Source organism: Sinohyriopsis cumingii, chromosome 5 (assembly GCF_028554795.1).
Source record: "Sinohyriopsis cumingii isolate HCF-2022 chromosome 5, ASM2855479v2, whole genome shotgun sequence".
Classification (NCBI taxonomy): domain Eukaryota; kingdom Metazoa; phylum Mollusca; class Bivalvia; order Unionida; family Unionidae; genus Sinohyriopsis; species Sinohyriopsis cumingii.
The window spans coordinates 147,762,602-147,781,969 of NC_142965.1; the positions used below are offsets into that span (position 1 = coordinate 147,762,602).

General features: G+C 35.8%; 1 protein-coding gene, 1 long non-coding RNA gene and 1 other non-coding gene across 3 annotated transcripts; 2 read left to right on the top strand and 1 right to left on the bottom strand.

Annotated features, from left to right (window-relative positions):
• Positions 1–263: 263 nt before the first annotated feature.
• LOC149800425 (B-cell lymphoma 3 protein homolog) lies at positions 264–18,644 on the top strand. The gene is made up of 4 exons (XM_089960061.1): positions 264–922; positions 12,841–12,917; positions 15,237–15,347; positions 15,860–18,644. Exons 1-4 carry the CDS (start codon positions 830–832, stop codon positions 16,830–16,832), a joined length of 1,254 nt encoding a protein of 417 aa, XP_089816187.1. The 5' UTR covers positions 264–829; the 3' UTR covers positions 16,833–18,644.
• On the top strand, positions 2,225–2,296 carry Trnad-guc (transfer RNA aspartic acid (anticodon GUC)). The gene has a single exon. It is a non-coding gene; the product is annotated as a tRNA-Asp (tRNA).
• On the bottom strand, positions 2,862–15,152 carry LOC149800427 (uncharacterized). The gene is made up of 2 exons (XR_016421379.1): positions 15,048–15,152; positions 2,862–3,345 (listed from the first exon to the last, which is right to left on the bottom strand). It is a non-coding gene; the product is annotated as an uncharacterized LOC149800427 (long non-coding RNA).
• Positions 18,645–19,368: the final 724 nt, after the last annotated feature.

The window sequence follows — 19,368 nt, forward strand, 5'->3', positions numbered from 1 at the left end:
TTGTGTTATGCACAGCAATCCCAATTACAGATCTCGCTCAACTAGTTTAAGACTAAGTTTTCAAATATTTCATAATATAGACCAGAACAAACATTTCAAAATCTTTAATGCACCTTGACTTTTATATTTTTATGGACAAATAGAATAACAAGACAAACGTATGTTCTGTAATCAGGGCCGGCGCCAGACCCGGCCAGACTATCTGGCGCCCTAGGCAAGGTTAGATTCTGCCCCCCCCCCCCCCGAAATATCAATTTCAAAATTTATAAACAATACATTTTTTTTTTTAAAATGCGCCCCCTTGAAATCAGCGCTCTAGGCGGCTGCTTAGTTTGCCTATATGGTAGCGCCGGCCCTGTCTGTAATACTTAAATATAATGAAAGCATGTTGAAATGGTCCATCGTCAAAACATGCACGTCAGCATGAGACAGAAAGAACCACTTCACACTTCCCGTTGAACAAAAGTCGCATCCATCAGTTTGTCACGTTCTGGGAAAGTTTGCCAATGCCTCCGTGTATACATATATCTTGTATAGTTAATTCGTTTTGTCTCTTTGTTAGACCGTAGTCAAAAGAGCTGGTGTACGTAGCCAGGATGTTTGTTGACTCCCTACCGACATGAAAGAAAGAACTCAGACTGTGTGGAAAATAGGAAACAGAGTAACCAGCAAAGCAGTTTCAAAGAGACCCGACCATATTCAATTAAAATTAAGATATTAATATTTAGGGCGGATTTTCTACGCAAGTACGCCATTATTTTCTTGCTAAATTCGTTTTGAAATTAGGACATGGATGAACCCAACCATGGGAGGATCACAGAACGTTTAGATGGTAGTCTTGAGTGGGAAACTTGCCCCTCGTAAAAGAGAAGAAATTCTCGTGGAATTCGAGGTTGGGATCGGCGAACGAAGGCTTCTTAAGGTAACATATCCTCGCCCGAATATTCGTACTACTTTCGTTAAAAGGAATTTGTAAGATTGATACATTGTTACGATTGTTGAACCCAAATTTTAATGTATTGTGTCATTTTTTTTACTATGTTACAGGTTAATGCATAACTGAATTTATAGAGATTTGTGTTAGAACTGTACTTGCTTATCGGTATAAGAACATATAGTCATTGTTGGACTTATGCACAGGTACATATGGTCATTTATATACAGGTATATATGGTCAGTTATATATTTGTATGTCTGTTAGGGTGGAAAATGCATATGATTGCTATTGATGATGATATTTTACTATGTCTGGAAGTTAACAATTAGGGATGTGTATGCAGGTATTGGAACTCATTAATAATACTATTATAGCACAATTATTACGGAACAAAGCGTGTATGCAATACTTAGAGTTGCATGAGTTGGCCTGTTAATTTATTTTCCATTATTCTGATGAATGGTCCGTGACAGCGTGATGAATTTTCCTTAGAGTACAGTAGAGAGACCAGATTATAGGTCCCCTCTGATTCTACACTCTACATGAAGCCTTCCGGGTGGAAGTGGAGGCTTGACACCCAAAGAGCGGGAACGTGGGAAAAGGCGCAAAGAGCACGCTGAAGACGCCATAGTGACGTCAGAGGTTGAGGTGCAGTGCATACAGGAGCACGTGACTGTGAGCACCAGAAGTACCAGGAGAGCATATTAGCATGTAACACAGTTGAATTGCCTGCCATGTGCTAGTCCCACAATAAAGTAATGATATGGTCTCTTATTATAAAATAAAAATGGTCTCTATCGTTATATGAAAAAAACTAGTTATAATTATTGTTATATATATCTCGTAAGACAAAAAAATGGAATTACTTGGCATAATTTTTTGCATAGTATCACGCTACAACAATTATTTCCTTCTCCTTTCCTTGTGTATCCTACTTGATAATAGAAAATCCCACCTTGCTAAGTCCTTAATGTTCTGCTTGTCTCTGGCCATGTGAAGAGGAATACAACACTAAATCGGCTGTTTTAATTATGATTTTCAGATAGTCGAAAGATATACCCAACTCAGCCCACTATGCAGATAGTATAAAGCATCTCATAAATTGCGCAAAATTCATGTTTACGTTAAATTCGAAAACAAACAAAACATCGGCCATTTTAGACTAAGTCTTTGCATGTGGTCTTTCCATCCATCGTATAAATGAACCATTTAGCGCGTATACCTACGAGGTACAATAGGAGTTATAGAGAACATTTACATAGGACAAGCTTGTATATCATTCGCAACTCCTCGGTAGTATAGTGGCAAGTATCCCCGCCTGTCACGCGGGAGACCGGGGTTCAATTCCCCGCCGGGGAGACCTAATATTTTTGGTACCTATTTGCTATATAGCACCGTTGGTGATCAGGAATATGCACGAATCACTGGCTTCCCTTGTCATCTAAAACTCCTTTTTTGCCCCTTCCTATTAGTATTAACGTCAATTCACTCTATACTTCGTAGCAATCGGGAGAAATAGAAAATGGAAAGGTTGATCTTGTAGGTTTGCTCTTTCAGTGAAAAATGGGGCCTACTCCATCATATAACGTACAATGTCATAAACTGAATATAAGCATACAAATCATAAAACTGTCTCTAGACGGATTATTGTAAACTTTCTATTTATTTCTACCTATTTATTTACCATATTTATTCTTCCATTTCATTGGCTATACTCTGAACCAGGGTCAATGTACAGCATTTGAAAATGTTTTATAAACGGAACAGGGGAATATTAAATTGAGGAGAGGAATATCGAATTCATGCACTCCGTTTCAAATACTTGTTATAGTGTCTATGTTATCATGTGAAACACGAAGCCCTATCGGATATATTATAAATTGACAGTTTAGTCATAGCAATTTTACAAATAAACAAACAAAAACATGCGCCCAGTTTTTATTAAATTTAAACAGTGAATTTATAAGACTGTTCATAATAATATAGTAGGACTAGAACCAGTACATATAAAAAAACACATTAAAACTAATTGGCGAAGCATCACTGAATGATGATGAGATTTATGAGTTAGACAAGAGTCCCTCGAAGGGACTGATGCTCTACTGGGCGAAAAGAATTCTCATTTTCTAGAAATCCGAGACGAGACCACTTCCTCCTTTAATCTGCATAGTGTCCAAAATATCTCTGATATTCTGCAGTGATTACAAGATTTTCAAATTAGCTACTTTTGTGAACACACTGGAAGCTGGCTTGGACTGTTTTCATCAGAAAGCTTTTTTTTGGTGGAAACCTAATCTCATAATGATCATCCATTCAGCGGGTGTCATGACAACAAAATTGCTAAGACAGTCGTCGTGGCAGCCATATTGGATGGATGTACGGCTAGCACTATTTCCATGTATGACCACCTAGGTATAATAAAAAGAAGGTTGGTGAAAACCCATGTTGATATATCCATTCATTTGGAGATAAGTAGAGATAGATATATTTTCAAAATATGTATTTTATTCAGAAGGAGTAGCAATAACAAGATTTTCAGTTTGGATGTCATATCGACACCTATTCCAAATAAGACCATCATAAGAATGCTTCTGCTGAAAAGCAACGTCAATACAACTTTATGTTTAAGTGGGGTTGTTATAACGAGATTTTCTTTAAAGATAGCTGGATATCAGATGGGCACCACGTCCATTTAGACAAACTAGACATCGTAAGAAGTATGTTTGTGTAAAACCAATATTGATATGACCATCCCTGTAATGTGGGTAGCAAGAACAATATTTTCAAGATGGCAACTGTGTCGGCCATATTGGATGCCATGCCAGCACCGTTTGAATAGAACCAATTAGATTATGTGAACAATATACATGTACAATTTTAAGGCACTTTTCTAAGTATTTTAATAGGAGTAGCGATAACAAACTTATGCTAAGAGACTGACAGACGACGGATGGCAGACAACAGACAATCACATAGGAAGGACCCGCCCGACTTTACAGGCCAGCTAGGGCGTCAGGTTTTAAGGGACGTCAAATTAGATAGAAGTTAACTTTTATTTCTCTTTGGGTGGTGGGACGTTAAAGTTATAGTTCGCCTGTGGGGCCAAAATCCCTTGGTCTGGACCTGTACATAAGTTCTACCTATGATCACTAAAGTGAATAACACTGTATTTTGAAAAGTTCATTCTGTCCTGAACTAAAATAAAGAAAAGACTGTATTTATCCGCTTTCATCTTGTTGGTGTTTGTTTTAAATTTTTATTGCTAGATTTAGGAACGGCAGTACTGAAGTGGCAATTGTTACAGGCACATATAGATTGGACAAAATAAATATGTGGATGATATGGTTTCTTAACACAAAGGCATTCCACATGGACGGTCTTTGCTTTTAGTATGTATGTATGTATGTATGTATGTATGCATGTATCTATGCATGTATGCATGTATGTATGTCAGTGTGCGTATGTATGTATGTATGTATGTATGCATACATGTATGTATGCAGTGTAAGTATGTATGTATGTTTATGTGTATGTATGTATACATGTATATTTTTATGTGTATGTATGTATACATGTGTATATTTATGCGTGTATATAATATTATTGACAATATATATCTATCTCTACTTAATATTATTATGTGTGATCAACGATCTACCATTGGAACGCTGCTGTACGGTTCATGGTTTAAAGGGAAATAAGTAGCACAAATATTATCTTCAGCCTATGGATTTAATTCCCTTTAATAGTTGTGTGCCTTTACAAGCATTGGTTGTGTACTGACTGATTCATATTGATCGCAACACAGTACGCGTCCCTTCTTCCCTCGGGTGATCTTTTTTTTTACATTATTGTTAAAACTACTTAATGAGAGCTTCAAAATTGGACTAAAGCTCAGCTGCAGAAGCATTTCTCCATACAGGTACAAAAAGATGGATAAATGTAATTTTAACCCACATAATTTTATTAACAAATGTTTAAAAGTGTTACTTTGTAGTAACAGAAGAACTCAAATATTTTGAATTGCATCAGTCCTTACTTTCCTTAAAAGACAATGGCCCATTCTATGTTGGATGTATTCCCTCATGAGTATTTATATCACTGCAGTGTTGTGTTAAGTCTGATGCAATCATTTGACAGAGTGTACATGCTAAAAGGCATGTACAGTTACAGCAATCACTTGAAAGAGTGTACATGCTACAAGGCTCTTGTTTATGTAAAGTTACAGCAATCATTTGACAGAGTGCACATGCTAAATTGCTCTTGTTCATGTACAGTTACATCAATCATTTGACTGAGTGTGCATGCTAAATTGCTCTTGTTTATGTACAGTTACATCAATCATTTGACTGAGTGCATGCTAAATTGCTCTTGTTCATGTACAGTTACAGCAATCATTTGACTGAGTGTACATGCTAAAAGTCTATTGTTTATGTACACATACAACAATCATTTGCCAGTGTACATTCTAAATTGCTCTTGTTTATGTACAGTTTTAGCAATTACTTGACAGAGCGTACATGCTAAAAGGCTCTTGTTTATGTACAGTTACAGCAATCATTTGACTGAGTGTACATGCTCAATTGCTCTTGTTTATGTACAGTTACAGCAATCACTTGGCAGAGTGAACAAGCTAAATTGCTCTTGTTTATGTACATTTCCAGCAGTCACTTGACAGAATGTACATGCTAAATTGGTCTTGTTTATGTACAGTTACAGCAGTCACTTGACAGAGTGTACATGCTAAATTGCTCTTCTTCATGTATAGTTACAGCAATCACTTGACAGCGTACATGCTAAATTGCTCTTGTTTATGTACAGTTACAGCAATCACTTGACAGTGTGTACATGCTAAATTGCTTTTGTTTATGTACAGTTACAGCAAACGCATGACTGATTGTACATGCTAAATTGCTCGTTTTTATGTACAGTTACAGCAATCACTTGACAAAGCGTACATGCGAAATTGCTTTTGTTCATGTACAGTTATAGCAATCATTTGACAGTGTACATGCTAAAAGGCTCTTGTTTGTGTACAGTTACAGCAATCATTTTGACTGAGTGCACATGATGAAAAGCTCTTGCTCATGTACAGTTACAGCAATCACTTGACAGAGTGTACATGCTAAAAGGATCTTGTTTATGTACAGTTACAGCAATCACTTGACAGAGTGTACATGCTAAAAGGATCTTGTTTATGCACATTTACAGCAATCACTTGGCAGAGTGTACATGCTAAAAGGCTCTTGTTCATGTGCAGTTACAGCAATCACTGAAGGAGTGTACATTCGAAAAGGATCTTGTTTATGTACAGTTACAGCAATCATTTGACAGAGTGTACATGCTAAAAGGCTCTTGCTTATGTACAGTTAAAGGAATCACTTGACAGAGTGTACATGTTAAAAGGCTCTTGTTCATGTACAGTTACAGCAATCACTTGACAGAGTGTACATGCTAAATTGCTCTTGTTTATGTACAGTTACATCAATCATTTGACAGTGTACATGCTAAAAGGCTCTTGTTTATGTACAGTTACAGCAATCATTTGACAGAGTGTACATGCTAAAATGCTCTTGTTTATGTACAGTTACAGCAATCATTTGACAGTCAACTGTATAGATTTGAGTGAACTTACGAGTAACTCTGAAATAAGTAAATGGCATTTCGTGGGCAAGGGTTTCATCTCTAAACGTGTTTTGGCCTATATCTGTAGAACTTAATAACTGACCACTACATATTTCCCCCTTCCACCCCACACCGAAAATAATTCTTCAGTCGCACTTGTTGCACTTGCAAAGTAAGCTTTCGTAACATAATGTAAAAGAATTTCTTTTAAAATTATGTCTAAGTCATCGATTTCATTTTTTGATTGAATAGTCAGCTTCACTTTTCCAGTCCTTTCCTTAAAACTATTTATTTTTTGGTTCAATTAAAAGTAGTAGCATAATGTTTTTAACGATTTTAGTCACTTTATTACTGTATCTATCTCTGTCTCTCACTCTGGCTCTGTCTCACTGGCTCTCTCTATCTCAATGTTGTACCAGACAGCGACTAAAATAGCAAAGTACATTTATCTCAGAAGAGAACAATTCTACTATATGTTGTAGTTACGCAATGATGGAGTACAGCTCTAACTGTCCGTTGTAGCAACGCATTGATGTAATACAACTCTAACTGTCCGTTGTAGCAACTCAAAAATATAGTACAACTCTGTTGTAATTACGCAGTGATATAGTACAAATCTATTTGTCCGTTGTAGCAACGCAATGATGCAGAACTACTCTAACTCTCTGTTGTAGCAGCGCAATGATGTAGTACAACTCTAACTGTCCGTTGTAGCAATGCAATCATATATCATGAAATACAAATACTACCATTTCAAAGAGGAAAGTTTGGAGGCTCAAGATCAAACGTACGTTAAACATTGGCACAAAGAAACTTACGAATGTAATATTTGAGAAATTTCTCACTACCAGAGACGTACGATAAACTGCATGTTCGCTAGTCAAGGTTCCGATGTGAAAACCCTATCTACACCTTGGCGTATATGGCATATAGTTCTGCTGTGCGTCGGGTCTGTGAATTTCATTGGATGTGGTGGCCCGTCCAATCAAAATTAAATTGTTTAAATTTGAACACTGTTCCTACATGATCGAGACAAGGGGAGCACACAACTTGAATGGACTGATAAATAAGCAATTTTCCAGTGACGGTCCGTGTTTGCACAAATACCTTCCGCTAAAATACACCTGTAATGGTGTCCCTCTAGTTGTTGTCATTGTTCTTGTGGGGTTTAACGCCATTTTTCAGCACACGATAGGCTATACATGGCGGCCAGTATTAATGGTGGAGGAAAAACCTGGGAAGAGCCACCGACACACGAGAAGGTACCGGCAAGCTTTCTTACGTACCTACATTGGCCGAATCCTAGACTCGAACCCACGCAGACAGAGGTGAGATAGCAGTGATCTGTAACGGAGAGCGCTTTAGGCCACCTGGGGCCCCCCAAAGTGTGAGAAGGAGTAAAGACAGGCTCGTGAGGTTAATTTTTTATAAAATCAAGATTAATTGTGCTCTAAATAAAAAAAAAAAAAGATTGCACGAAGGAGCGTGCATACGCAAGGACGGACAGGATCTGTTGTTGCGTTTTCAGTAAAGTAGGAACCACTCGGCCACTCGGGGCCCCTGTATGTATGTATGTATGTATGTATGTATGTATGTATATATGTACATAGCCTTCAGTGTTAAACTATCAAAGCATCATTTTTATGTCGTCTCCACTATTTTCGGCTGATGTAGAATGCGCCACACTATTGGTTAGTTGACATTATAGACTATAGGATGCAAATCATGAAATTCAACAGATGTCGCTAGGACGATGCATCAATATATTTGTTCGATCTGCGAAGGTCTAGATATGCTTGTCACTTGGCTAACGAAGATGGATGAAATAAGCTTTGCTGTCGCATCTAATGAAATTCAGAGACACGAATAATTACAAAATCTGACCGATTCGCCAAGTTGTAGATAAAGTTAACACATCTGAACCTTGGCTAGCGAAGATGATAGTCCACCGGCTTGGTTACTAAGGAGATAGTATAGGCCGAGCAGGTAGGAGTAGGAAAGGATGGTGTAGGTAAGCACTGACACTGGCATATTTCAGGATATTTTGTCCTATGTCCACGAGATTTTGATCGTGTGTCCCTATCCACGCGCCTGTTTTGTTAGGTTGTTATGTATATTTGATTTAATTTATATTTGATTTAATTTAATTATTTGTAAGTTTGAAAATCTTTTTATTTTAATTTCATTGCATGCCAAAGTAATATAATTTTGTTTACTAGGAATTTGATATTTTCCAGAAATTAGTTTGACCTGACTGTTTAGTCGTAAAACCTAAAAATAGAACATTGTATTATTTTGCTGACCTAGTTTCTGACCTTGATTGAGAACCAAGTAAATAACTTTTATAATTCATTCTTAATGTGTGAATAATAATAGTGAAATCGAGGCTGACTGGGACTACGTGACTTTAGACGTTAATACTTTTAAGCTGTTCTGGAAATTCTGGAGGATTGACTCTCATCTGCGAATCTGTTTTGCGTCTCAAGTTACTGTATAACCTTTGTCTATAGAGAAATTAGTAAGTCGGGCTTCTAAACACTTGGACGTAAGGTGTTTTGTTTTTTTCTGTTGTGACCAGTTACGGTATATTTTAAATTTTCTTCAAACTATTTTGATTCTAAAAGATTAATTCGTTTCTCTGTGAATATTTAAGTGCTCATACACAATTATTGGACAAACACACTTGTTTAAATTTTGTTTAGAAATTCAAACACCGGAATGATGTTTGTGGATAAACAAAGAACTGTAGACAAATCCGTAATATAAAGGCCACAGTATACGTTATCGCCTTCCATTTTGGATTTTTGTCGGGATTCAAACTTGAATTCATTAGAACATTTCATTACTAGGACTTCTAAAGTTTAATTCGTGGATTATTCAAGGATCACTTTTGGATTTGGGTCTTAAAACCATAAGTTCTTAATTTTAAAAAAATATTTTTACATTTTTTTTCCAAGAAAATAAATTATTTGTTACATTTTATAAAGCTTGTTGTTTTCACTCTTTCTTTGTTACTGCTAATTAAAGCCTAAACACGTAACAAAAGAATGTAAAAAAAAATAATATAATAATAAAATCGACATTTCTTTAGTGAATGTACTTCCGCGGCGAACTACGATGGCGTTAGCAATGGTCTACGTCACTTAAGGCGATGAAAACTGCAAGGTGACAATTAATTTCAATTTTAAGTAATACGTCTTGCATTTAAAATATTCAAGGTCTGTGGTTTTTAAGTCTTTTGTCAGCTGCTTCTTTAATGTATTTCCAGGGTAACAACCCGTGATTTATTAATTTGACAAGACAATTAGGAAAACACGGGATGTTTATAATAAATGCTGGTATTAGTTATTCAAAACTGAAGTGAAATGAGAGCAGCATCCCTAAAGGAAAATTCCAATGGTACAGCTAATTTCCGGTTAACCAGATATACGGACATGTTAATGATTTACGAATTACTTTAGTGCACGATAACCGTCTTCCTTGCAATCCTGTAAGCTTCCAAAGAAAATTGATGGTTAAGTGCAGACGTAAAAGTTATGGTGGCAAAACTGTCCAAACAAACAAGATCGTCTCAGTTTAAAGCATTAGTGCATTACATGCTTCAGTTTGCCTTTGTCCCTTTAAAATGTTATGACCTCCAAAATTTAGAGGGTGGCGGACATAGTGTCCAATGCTCTTGGTATCCTAGATGCAACGCTGCATTTCATATATGTATTAGTAAGGAAACCATTCACAGATATCAAAAATGGTCCAACAGTACAAAATTATGCAATGGGAAAAGAATGAAGAGTGACAAGAGACAAGCAGTTCATTTACTATTCTCACCATGTTTTTCTTCTTATAACGCTCTTACGGACCAACCATTTAATTTTTTCATGCTGTGGAGTCTAGACGTTATCTTTCAAAGGTGATTATATTCTTTTTTTGCGCCAAGACAGATTATTAAGTTATTATAGTGAGTACATTGGTTCTTTTTTCCCATAAATTAGAGCAGTATGTTTTCACGTTATGTGAATGCCTGAAATTATATTTTAATAAATCCCTTCCTTCTCCCTCACCCACCCCAGAAATTAAATCGTGTGCCCAATATGCCGGTTAAAAGCATTTTTGTACTTCATTGCTATATTGTAACTCATCAGTTCACCAGTTCTATATTCGTCTTCACGGTATTTAAATATTATGAGTAGAATATTCTACATAGCTGAATTCTATTTTAAATTTTCCAAAAGACTCTTACATTATCTTGAAAAAAAAAAGAACATCAACAACAACAGTTCAGTTCCCTATCTTGCCTGTCTGATCAGTTCTAGTGATGACATTTTATCTTACATCATATTCAGGTAGTTATCCAAAGCATGCCGAATACCTTCTTTCAATTCCTCATGTTCGTCGCATCTAGTACGTCTGTACTTGTTGATAACCTAGAACTTTAAAAAGGGTCCATGTAGAACTTCTAGTCTTTCGTGATGACCAATATTGTTCTGAGGTTAACAATTGCTTGCAACCTTAAAAATTGTCAGTTAATTTTGCGTTGTCATAAACAGTTGAAATTTTACTCAGCATGCATGAAAGAAAAAATAAATGAAAGCGTGAGAAGGTTGTTGTTGTTGTTGTGGGGTTTAACGCCATTTTTCAGCACACGATAGGCTATGCATGGCGGCCAGTATTAATGGTGGAGGAAGAACCGGGAATAACCACCGACCCACGAGAAGGTACTGGCAAGCTTTCTCACATACCCACATTGGCCGAATCCTAGACTCGAACCCACGCAGACAGAATTGAGATGACAGTGATCCGTAAGGGAGAGCACTTTAGACCACTCGGCCACTCGGGGCCCCCCAAAGTGTGAGAAGAAGTAAAGACAGGCTCGTGAGGTTAATTTCTTATAAAATCAAGATTAATTGTGTACCAAAGCAAGGAACTTCAAAATTTTTATAACTAACACACATCCGATTAATAGGAAACATAAGATAGCATTATATGTTGTAAAAGAAACATCAACAGTAAACAATTTACATGCGTGTGCGGTAATTGGGTTTTCCTCATATTTACAACTTTACCTTATATCATTGCTTAAATGTCTTTCACCGTCGTTTTATCCTTGTAAAGAATGTACGACAGTCCGTTTTATAATAAAACGTTTAATGAAATGCACTGTGATAATGACTAGGTTGCACTGTGATAATGACTAGGTTGCTTACGGTAGGATACACAAAGAAATCATGTTTAAAACCCTAAAATTCTGTCATCTAGTTGCATGTATAGAAAAAAACATTGTCATCAGTATCAAATGAAAAAATATTTAATCTCTGTTTATAGAAATAAAGAAGTTATGTCCATTATATTATTTGGGAATTTTCATTTATCTTAAGGTACAAGAAGAAAATCCTTGCTCGAAAAATAGTCCCAGCTGAACAAGTTGGGGGCAGGGGCTCTGAAAGAAAAAAAAAAAAGATTGCACGAAGGAGCGTGCATACGAAAGGACGGACATGATCTGTCTTTGCGTCTTCAGTAAAGTAGGAACCAGTAAGGTGTTATCTGCCTTTTTATGCCCGAAAATAAAAAAAACAACACATAACTTGTTGGTCTAACACACACACACACACACGACTGCGCATATAGACACACAGGCACACACACACCGTTCTTACACTGACTGGATAAGCAAGAATGTTTTGCTACAAGTTCAGGGTCTTGACGTATCTAGGTCATAAAAATTCGGTTATCGGTCATATAGCAATGTACGTAAAAGATTCTGTCCAAATTTCCGTACTTAATACTGCTACGAAATGCTAAATGCGGCACGTGCAATCGATTCGATGTTTTTATACTAACTCGGCTATTGTCCTAGATAATGACCGGGGATTTCCCACGGTTTCTACCAACAGCCTATTATGTACAGGTATAGGTGAAGGCCGAGCCAGCCGCGCAAAGATAGAACACACTGCTAGTACTAGAAAACTTAAAATGTGTGCTTATGTGTGTGTGTGTGTGTGTTTGTGTGTGTGTGTGTGTGAACTGGATTTTTAACGTAGCTTTAAAAAAAATTTAGTCATATCGCTACGATGCCTGCAGTGTTACAGTTTATAGTGACTTTCTAGCACTGGGGCGGCATAATGCCGCAGACATTTAGCATGATGTCCCACCCAGTCACATTATCCTGACATCAGGCCGACCAGTCTTAACACTAACCTCTTAATGCTGAGCACCAAGTGAGGTAGATGTTAGTGACATTTTTTTTAAGTCTTTGGTATAATGTAATTTAACTTTGAATCCAGGTCAAGAAAATTCACATGAAACCAAGAATTTCCTGTGTGGTTTTTGCAGATGTTTGCTGCGAGATATGTACCGGAAAGTAAGTAAACCGACATAATTTCCTTGTGCACTTGGAATATATACATATATATATATATATATATATATATATATATATATATATATATATATATATATATATAGAGAGAGAGAGAGAGAGAGAGAGAGAGAGAGAGAGAGAGAGAGAGAGAAAGAGTAGTTCAGTCAGAAAAGGAGAAACGGGTGCACCAGCAATCTATTAAAATTTTAGTCAGCTGTGAACGTTGAAACTTGATACGTTTCACCTCCTCAAAAAACATTGTTTGATAATATTTACAAAAACAATCAGCAACTGAAATCTAATTAACATTTGTGTTAAAATGTAATTTAGGCATATCATTGAATAATATGTATTTATAGCGTTTTACATTCATATACAGTGAGTAGACTATTTTTAATATGAATAAGAAAAACGTTTTCTTCTAATCCTCTTTTTTATTAAAAAAAACTGAGTTGCATTTACATGTACAAGTCTTAGAGTTGCATTTAAATGTACAAGTCCTAGAGTCCGTCCTTTACTGCTCGTTAGATATAGTATATTCTATAATATTTAACTATATGTCTGATTAAAGGTGGTACGGAGCCGTCCATTTAGTACGTACACATGGAGGTGGAGGGGGTAACCCAAATGCATACGCTTGCGGATGGGGGTTGGGTCTAAGGATAAGGTAGTACGCATAGGAAACAGGGGTGGGTGGGGGTGAAACCTCGATATTAATTTATCTAATACATTACTTGTTCGACTCAGTCGGTGTTAAAATTTTAGCGGACACTAGACAAATTGTTTAGAGTTACGCAGCTTATTTCTTTGATGCAGCCAGATATTCAACGTCGGAGGACTATCAGTTTTATTAAAAACTTTAATGTTATTAATCCTTTATGGTTTCTGCGTGGATTAAATATAGGCCGTTCTATAGAATTGGGGTGGGTGGGTGGCGTCAAGCGTACATACGCAGGTGGGGGTTATACAAAAGTATGCATGTGTACGGGGTGTCAAGCTTTGCCAGATTTTTGCGTACGCACTAAAAGAATGACCCCTAAAAAGGTATTACGAGTTACGACTTTTAATAATTCCCAAGGACCAAACATACATGCACTGAGTAATTATGTTTGAGTACTTTAAAATGAAAATATGTTTCAGCACAACAAAAAAAATTTCAGCATATGGTCATTAATCTATCTTTGCTAAAACTGAATACGTATAACAGAAATAAAATCTCAGCTCTGCCAATAAAGATAAATTAAAACTGGAATTTCTCGGCCCAGGAAATGACTTGTGGTTTATCTGCTGTCAGATGATTATCAGTGGGTTAGAGTAATCTTATAGTAATATCTAGGCGGATTATCTTGGATTAGATTAACGACTTTCTCTTTCAGTAAGACTGTTTTCGATTCTATTTTTTAAACATTTTTATTAGGTATAGAGCCACCCACTCCAGCAACAACAACGACTACTACTACTGCTGCTACTTCAGCTGCAACTACTACTACTACTACTACTAAATCGACTTTGATCAGTTAAAATACTTCATCAGTCAGATTTATTTCCGTCTGATATCTAACTTTAATACGCCGCGAAGCATACCCACATAATCGTACACGATTCGTGGAATAATTTTTAAAAAAAATTAAAAAATTACGAGAATGAAACGATTAAAAGGTTTCAGGAAGAATCACGATCAAACAAATACATCCGAATATATTTCTACATTTCAGTTAACGAAGAAATTATTGATTTACGAACTTTTTAAAAAACGCAATTTGTTTGTAATAGTTACTTAAATAGTGACTGTTTACACGAATAATGTTAAATATGGTATTAACACTGATTATTTACTGGAAAAATGTCAGTGATAGTATTTATTCGTAAAATGTCGACAATGGTGGTTATACTGACTATTTACGCAAAAATGTCAAAGTGCTGAAAACACTGACTTCACACGTTTTGCGAACGATAAAGATAGCAACAGACTCGCTACATTATAAAGAACCGTGAGGACTGTCTGCTGTACAGTTTGGAGCCATAACAGAGAGAGAGAGAGAGAGAGAGAGAGAGAGAGAGATACGCACAGTCACAACAGACCCCCACAATACGTATTCATTAAATTATTGTAATTATATATTCTCTTACTTTTGTGTCTCTTGACAAGGTTTTTCAATTCCAAAAGCACTCCAGCTCACATTCATATATTTCCTGAAGTATCTGAGTTTTTCTTACTACGAGGAAAGCCGTAACGGTTTCTTACACTTGAAAAGTTATTGTGATATTTTCAGCACTATTACAAGTGTGTTTGTACTTGAGAGTTATTTTTATCTTTAGGAAAATCCACGAAGCATATACATATGCGACTGCAGAGTTCAGTTCTCACTACAGTATATCACGCTTCGAGATATATTTACACAGATATACATCTTGTGCGGTTTTCAACAAGTAAGTTAATTACGCATACTTTATAATTTGCAAACTCACGACTCGTATCACAAGTAAGAGTTAAGTACTATAAACAGTAGAAGGATGTGGGAACTGCGTAGGATACATAGAAAAATAAATAGATAGGGTTGTACGTGTGTCTAAAATGATTAGTCTCATTGATCACTAAACGTATTACAAAACTCGTTTTCTTTAATGCACTTTATTGAATCAACGTTCAGGATGCAGGACGTAAATTGAGACGGAGACTGGTTGTATATTTATATTGACAATATTTAATCTATGGCAAGGAATGTTGGTTATAATCGTTTCGGTTGATAGCTTTTATAACGATTTGCACATTTTTTGAAATTAAAATAGGAGCAATTCATGAGTTATAATAATTTAAAATGACCAATTAAAGATATATTTAATGAGGTAATACTTTTTTCGTAATTTAAACATATTTTTTGTTAGAAAATCAATGATTGCATTAATTTTCCAAGTGATCATTTTTAATTTCTTTTTCACAGGAACTCTTTGATTGCGCAAAGGTTTGACAAGGCACTCAACCTGACACATTGCACACAGTTGATCAAACTCATCAATGCTATGAAAATGTGTGATGTAATGTGCAACCGTCCAACAGCCTTTGCCCCGGAAAAATCAAGCATGCGTTCGTTAAATCAAAAGGGATTGTTTGATGAGCAAAACAAAGCCCTACATTTCTATAATCTCTGCCATGACTTTGGATTGATCACGTTGCAGGAGTCCAGTTTAGTAGGTTTGCCTTCTGGACATTTGCAAAGTAATTTTGACCCAAGTCACTCCTCATGGATAGACATGGCTTGTATAGCATGTGTTGTCCAGGACGAAGACGGGGATACTGTTCTTCACAGATGTATCATACAAGGCAAGGAGGAAGCTGTACTTCGTGTCATCGACGCGTGTCCGGATTCAAACCTACTGGACATACAAAACCGTCTGTTTCAGACGGCGCTGCATTTGGCGGTTTTAACGCAGCAGACAACAGTTGTTAAACGACTTGTGGAGAGAGGCGCCTCGGTCACCCATCAGGATCACAGAGGAGATACGGTTCTTCACATTGTGTGCAGGGCAGAAGGGGACCTCAGCATTGCAAAGGTTTTGGCTGAATCTCAGACATTTAACCGAAGTCTAGAAGTGAGAAACTGTGAGGGTCTAACCTGCCTTCATCTTTGCGCAATGAGTGAAAATCTTAAGTTGATGCAATTCCTTGTGGAAAAGAACGCCGATGTTAACGCCAGAGAGCTTAAGACTGGACAAACCGTGCTTCACAGGGCTGCAGAAACTGGAAACGCGAAGGTACTCAATTTTCTGTTTACTCTTCCAGGAGTAGACATCAACGCTGTGACGTATGATGGTAATACAGCGCTAGAAACAGCACGAGGAAATTGTTTAGAGGATGTTTTCATGGAAATGTTGTACAAGGGATCCAAAGCAATGGATACGTTAAATGACGTTTAGCTAGTCTATTGTTATAAGACTGGCTATGATCAATTTTCCTGTTTCAATTTGTCAGGAAAATGCGAAATAATGACTTCTTGTTCAAGAATTTAAAAAAGATGTTTCTCTTTCCAAAGTTCATTTTGAGATCAGGCTTGAAGGTCAAATAACTGAGCTTGAGCGTGATTTTGAGTTTTCACTATCAGCCAGTCAGAATCTACCTTTAAAAATAACTATATCTCTGACTGGTAACAAAACATATGAAGCTCAAACTGTCGACTTTATGATTTCCAGTCGTGAGACATAAGGCTCTGCGAGGACCATGAAGTAGTCGGGTTTTCGTTAGATTCGAGGAGACCGAAGTACACGAAATGAGCTAACAACTGAACGTTGCACAGCGTAAAAGACTGTGCCAAGAATGAATCACGTTATGATGCTGAATTGAAGTTATGGTAATATGATACCTGAAAAGGTACAAGTTAGTTAAAAGAGCGCGCATTAGTTGTATTCACGTGTTCTGAAACTAATTAAAATAGTTTTTCAATTTGTATAAACATAGACATTGCATTATTTTGCAATACAGCATACGGCCCTTTTGTACATACTGTTTTTTATTCCTTTTCTTAAGAGTCGAGTTGATTCTTGCATACACTCATCATGATAATTATTCAGTCAACCTACATAGAGATGGGAATTGTCACCATTATTTCACAATGAGACATGAGTTCCTGTTTTTCTCGTCTACCTGTCTAATTAATTACATAGTCCTGGAACAAGTCTACGTAGAGATAATCGTATACCTGTCTAATTAATTACATAGTCCTGGAACAAGTCTACGTAGAGATAATCGTATACCTGTCTAATTAATTACATAGTCCTGGAACAAGTCTACGTAAAGATAATCAGATTCACTAGAAGATTAAAATTAAACCTCTACCACAGATTAAAATTAAACCTCTACCACAGATTAAAAATTTCCTTCGCTCTTAACACCTGAAAATAGTAACATTTATAATTGCTGTATTCTCATCAACTCCTTTTTCTCTACTTTTATTATCCTATTTTCAGGAGATATTTTGCAATTATTTTGATGCAGATTGTTTGTATGAAATTAATATCATAATGCACATTGACACTGTAAGGCAAACACTATTTCAAAATATATCGCTGGACATGTTTCGTAATGTCAAAACCACTCTTATGTTAAACACGATTTGTTTTTAGCGTTATCTCAGTGTGAGGTGATAAAAAGGGCAGTTAGGTTGAATTATCATACATATTTGTATGGGGCTACTTTTGCGTACAATGTTATGAAATAGTTTTGGATATATAATGTACTCTCAGATTTATGCATATTATGTAAATGGAATTAGTTACAGTACAACTAACATTCGAACTCGTGGCGGCAAGTACCATTATTATGAAGGTTTTATATGCAGATTTGTGTCTTTGTTATTTGCTTGCTGTACTATTCTCTAGGATTTATATTTAATATGTAATTTCCGGTGCAGCTGCTGTTCATAACAATGGGACAAAATTATGTTCATAAATATTTATGTTGTACTATTTTTCTCTACGTTTTTATCGACCCACTCGGTAATTACTTCATGATATTATGTAAATGACATTTATTCCAGGGCAACTAGTACCACACTATGACACATATGTATTATTATGCTATTATTTTTCTGTCGTGTGAATGTGTATGTATGTGTGTCTATCCCATTTTGTAAGAATAACGTTGTTATGTTCTCTTAAATTACAGTATTTCATGTAAATGACAATGTTTTCAGTTCAGCTAATGATCAAATATTAAAGATTTTCTTTCAGGGTTTTCTGACTTTTCTTTTTCTTTACTTCACATCAGTTTCAAAAAATTCGTTGCCAAAATTTGTCTATTTTGTGCATAAACCAATTTTCTGTGTGCAGAATTGCTGCCATGAAAACTAGTACGCAAATACTATTAGTATCAGTATTAGTAGTGTTGTTATTACTATTATCAGTATTAGTAGTGTTATTATTACTAGTATCAGTATTATTAGTGTTATTATTACTAGTATCAGTATTAGTAGTGTTATTATAACTAGTATCATTATTAGTAGTGTTATTATTACTAGTATCAGTATTAGTTGTGTTATTATTACTAGTATCAGTATTAGTAGTGTTATTATTACTAGTATCAGTATTAGATGTGTTATTATTACTAGTATCAGTATTAGTAGTGTTATTATTACTATTATCAGTATTAGTTGTGTTATTATTACTAGTATTAGTTGTGTTATTATTACTAGCATCAGTATTAGTAGTGTTATTATTACTAGCATCAGTATTAGTTGTGTTATTATTACTAGTATCAGTATTAGTAGTGTTATTATTACTAGTATCAGTATTAATTGTGTTATCATTACTAGTATCAGTATTAGTAGTGTTATTATTACTAGTATCAGTATTAGTTGTGTTATTATTACTAGTATCAGTATTAGTAGTGTTATTATTACTAGTATCAGTATTAGTAGTGTTATTATTACGCGTATCATTATTAGTAGTGTTATTATTA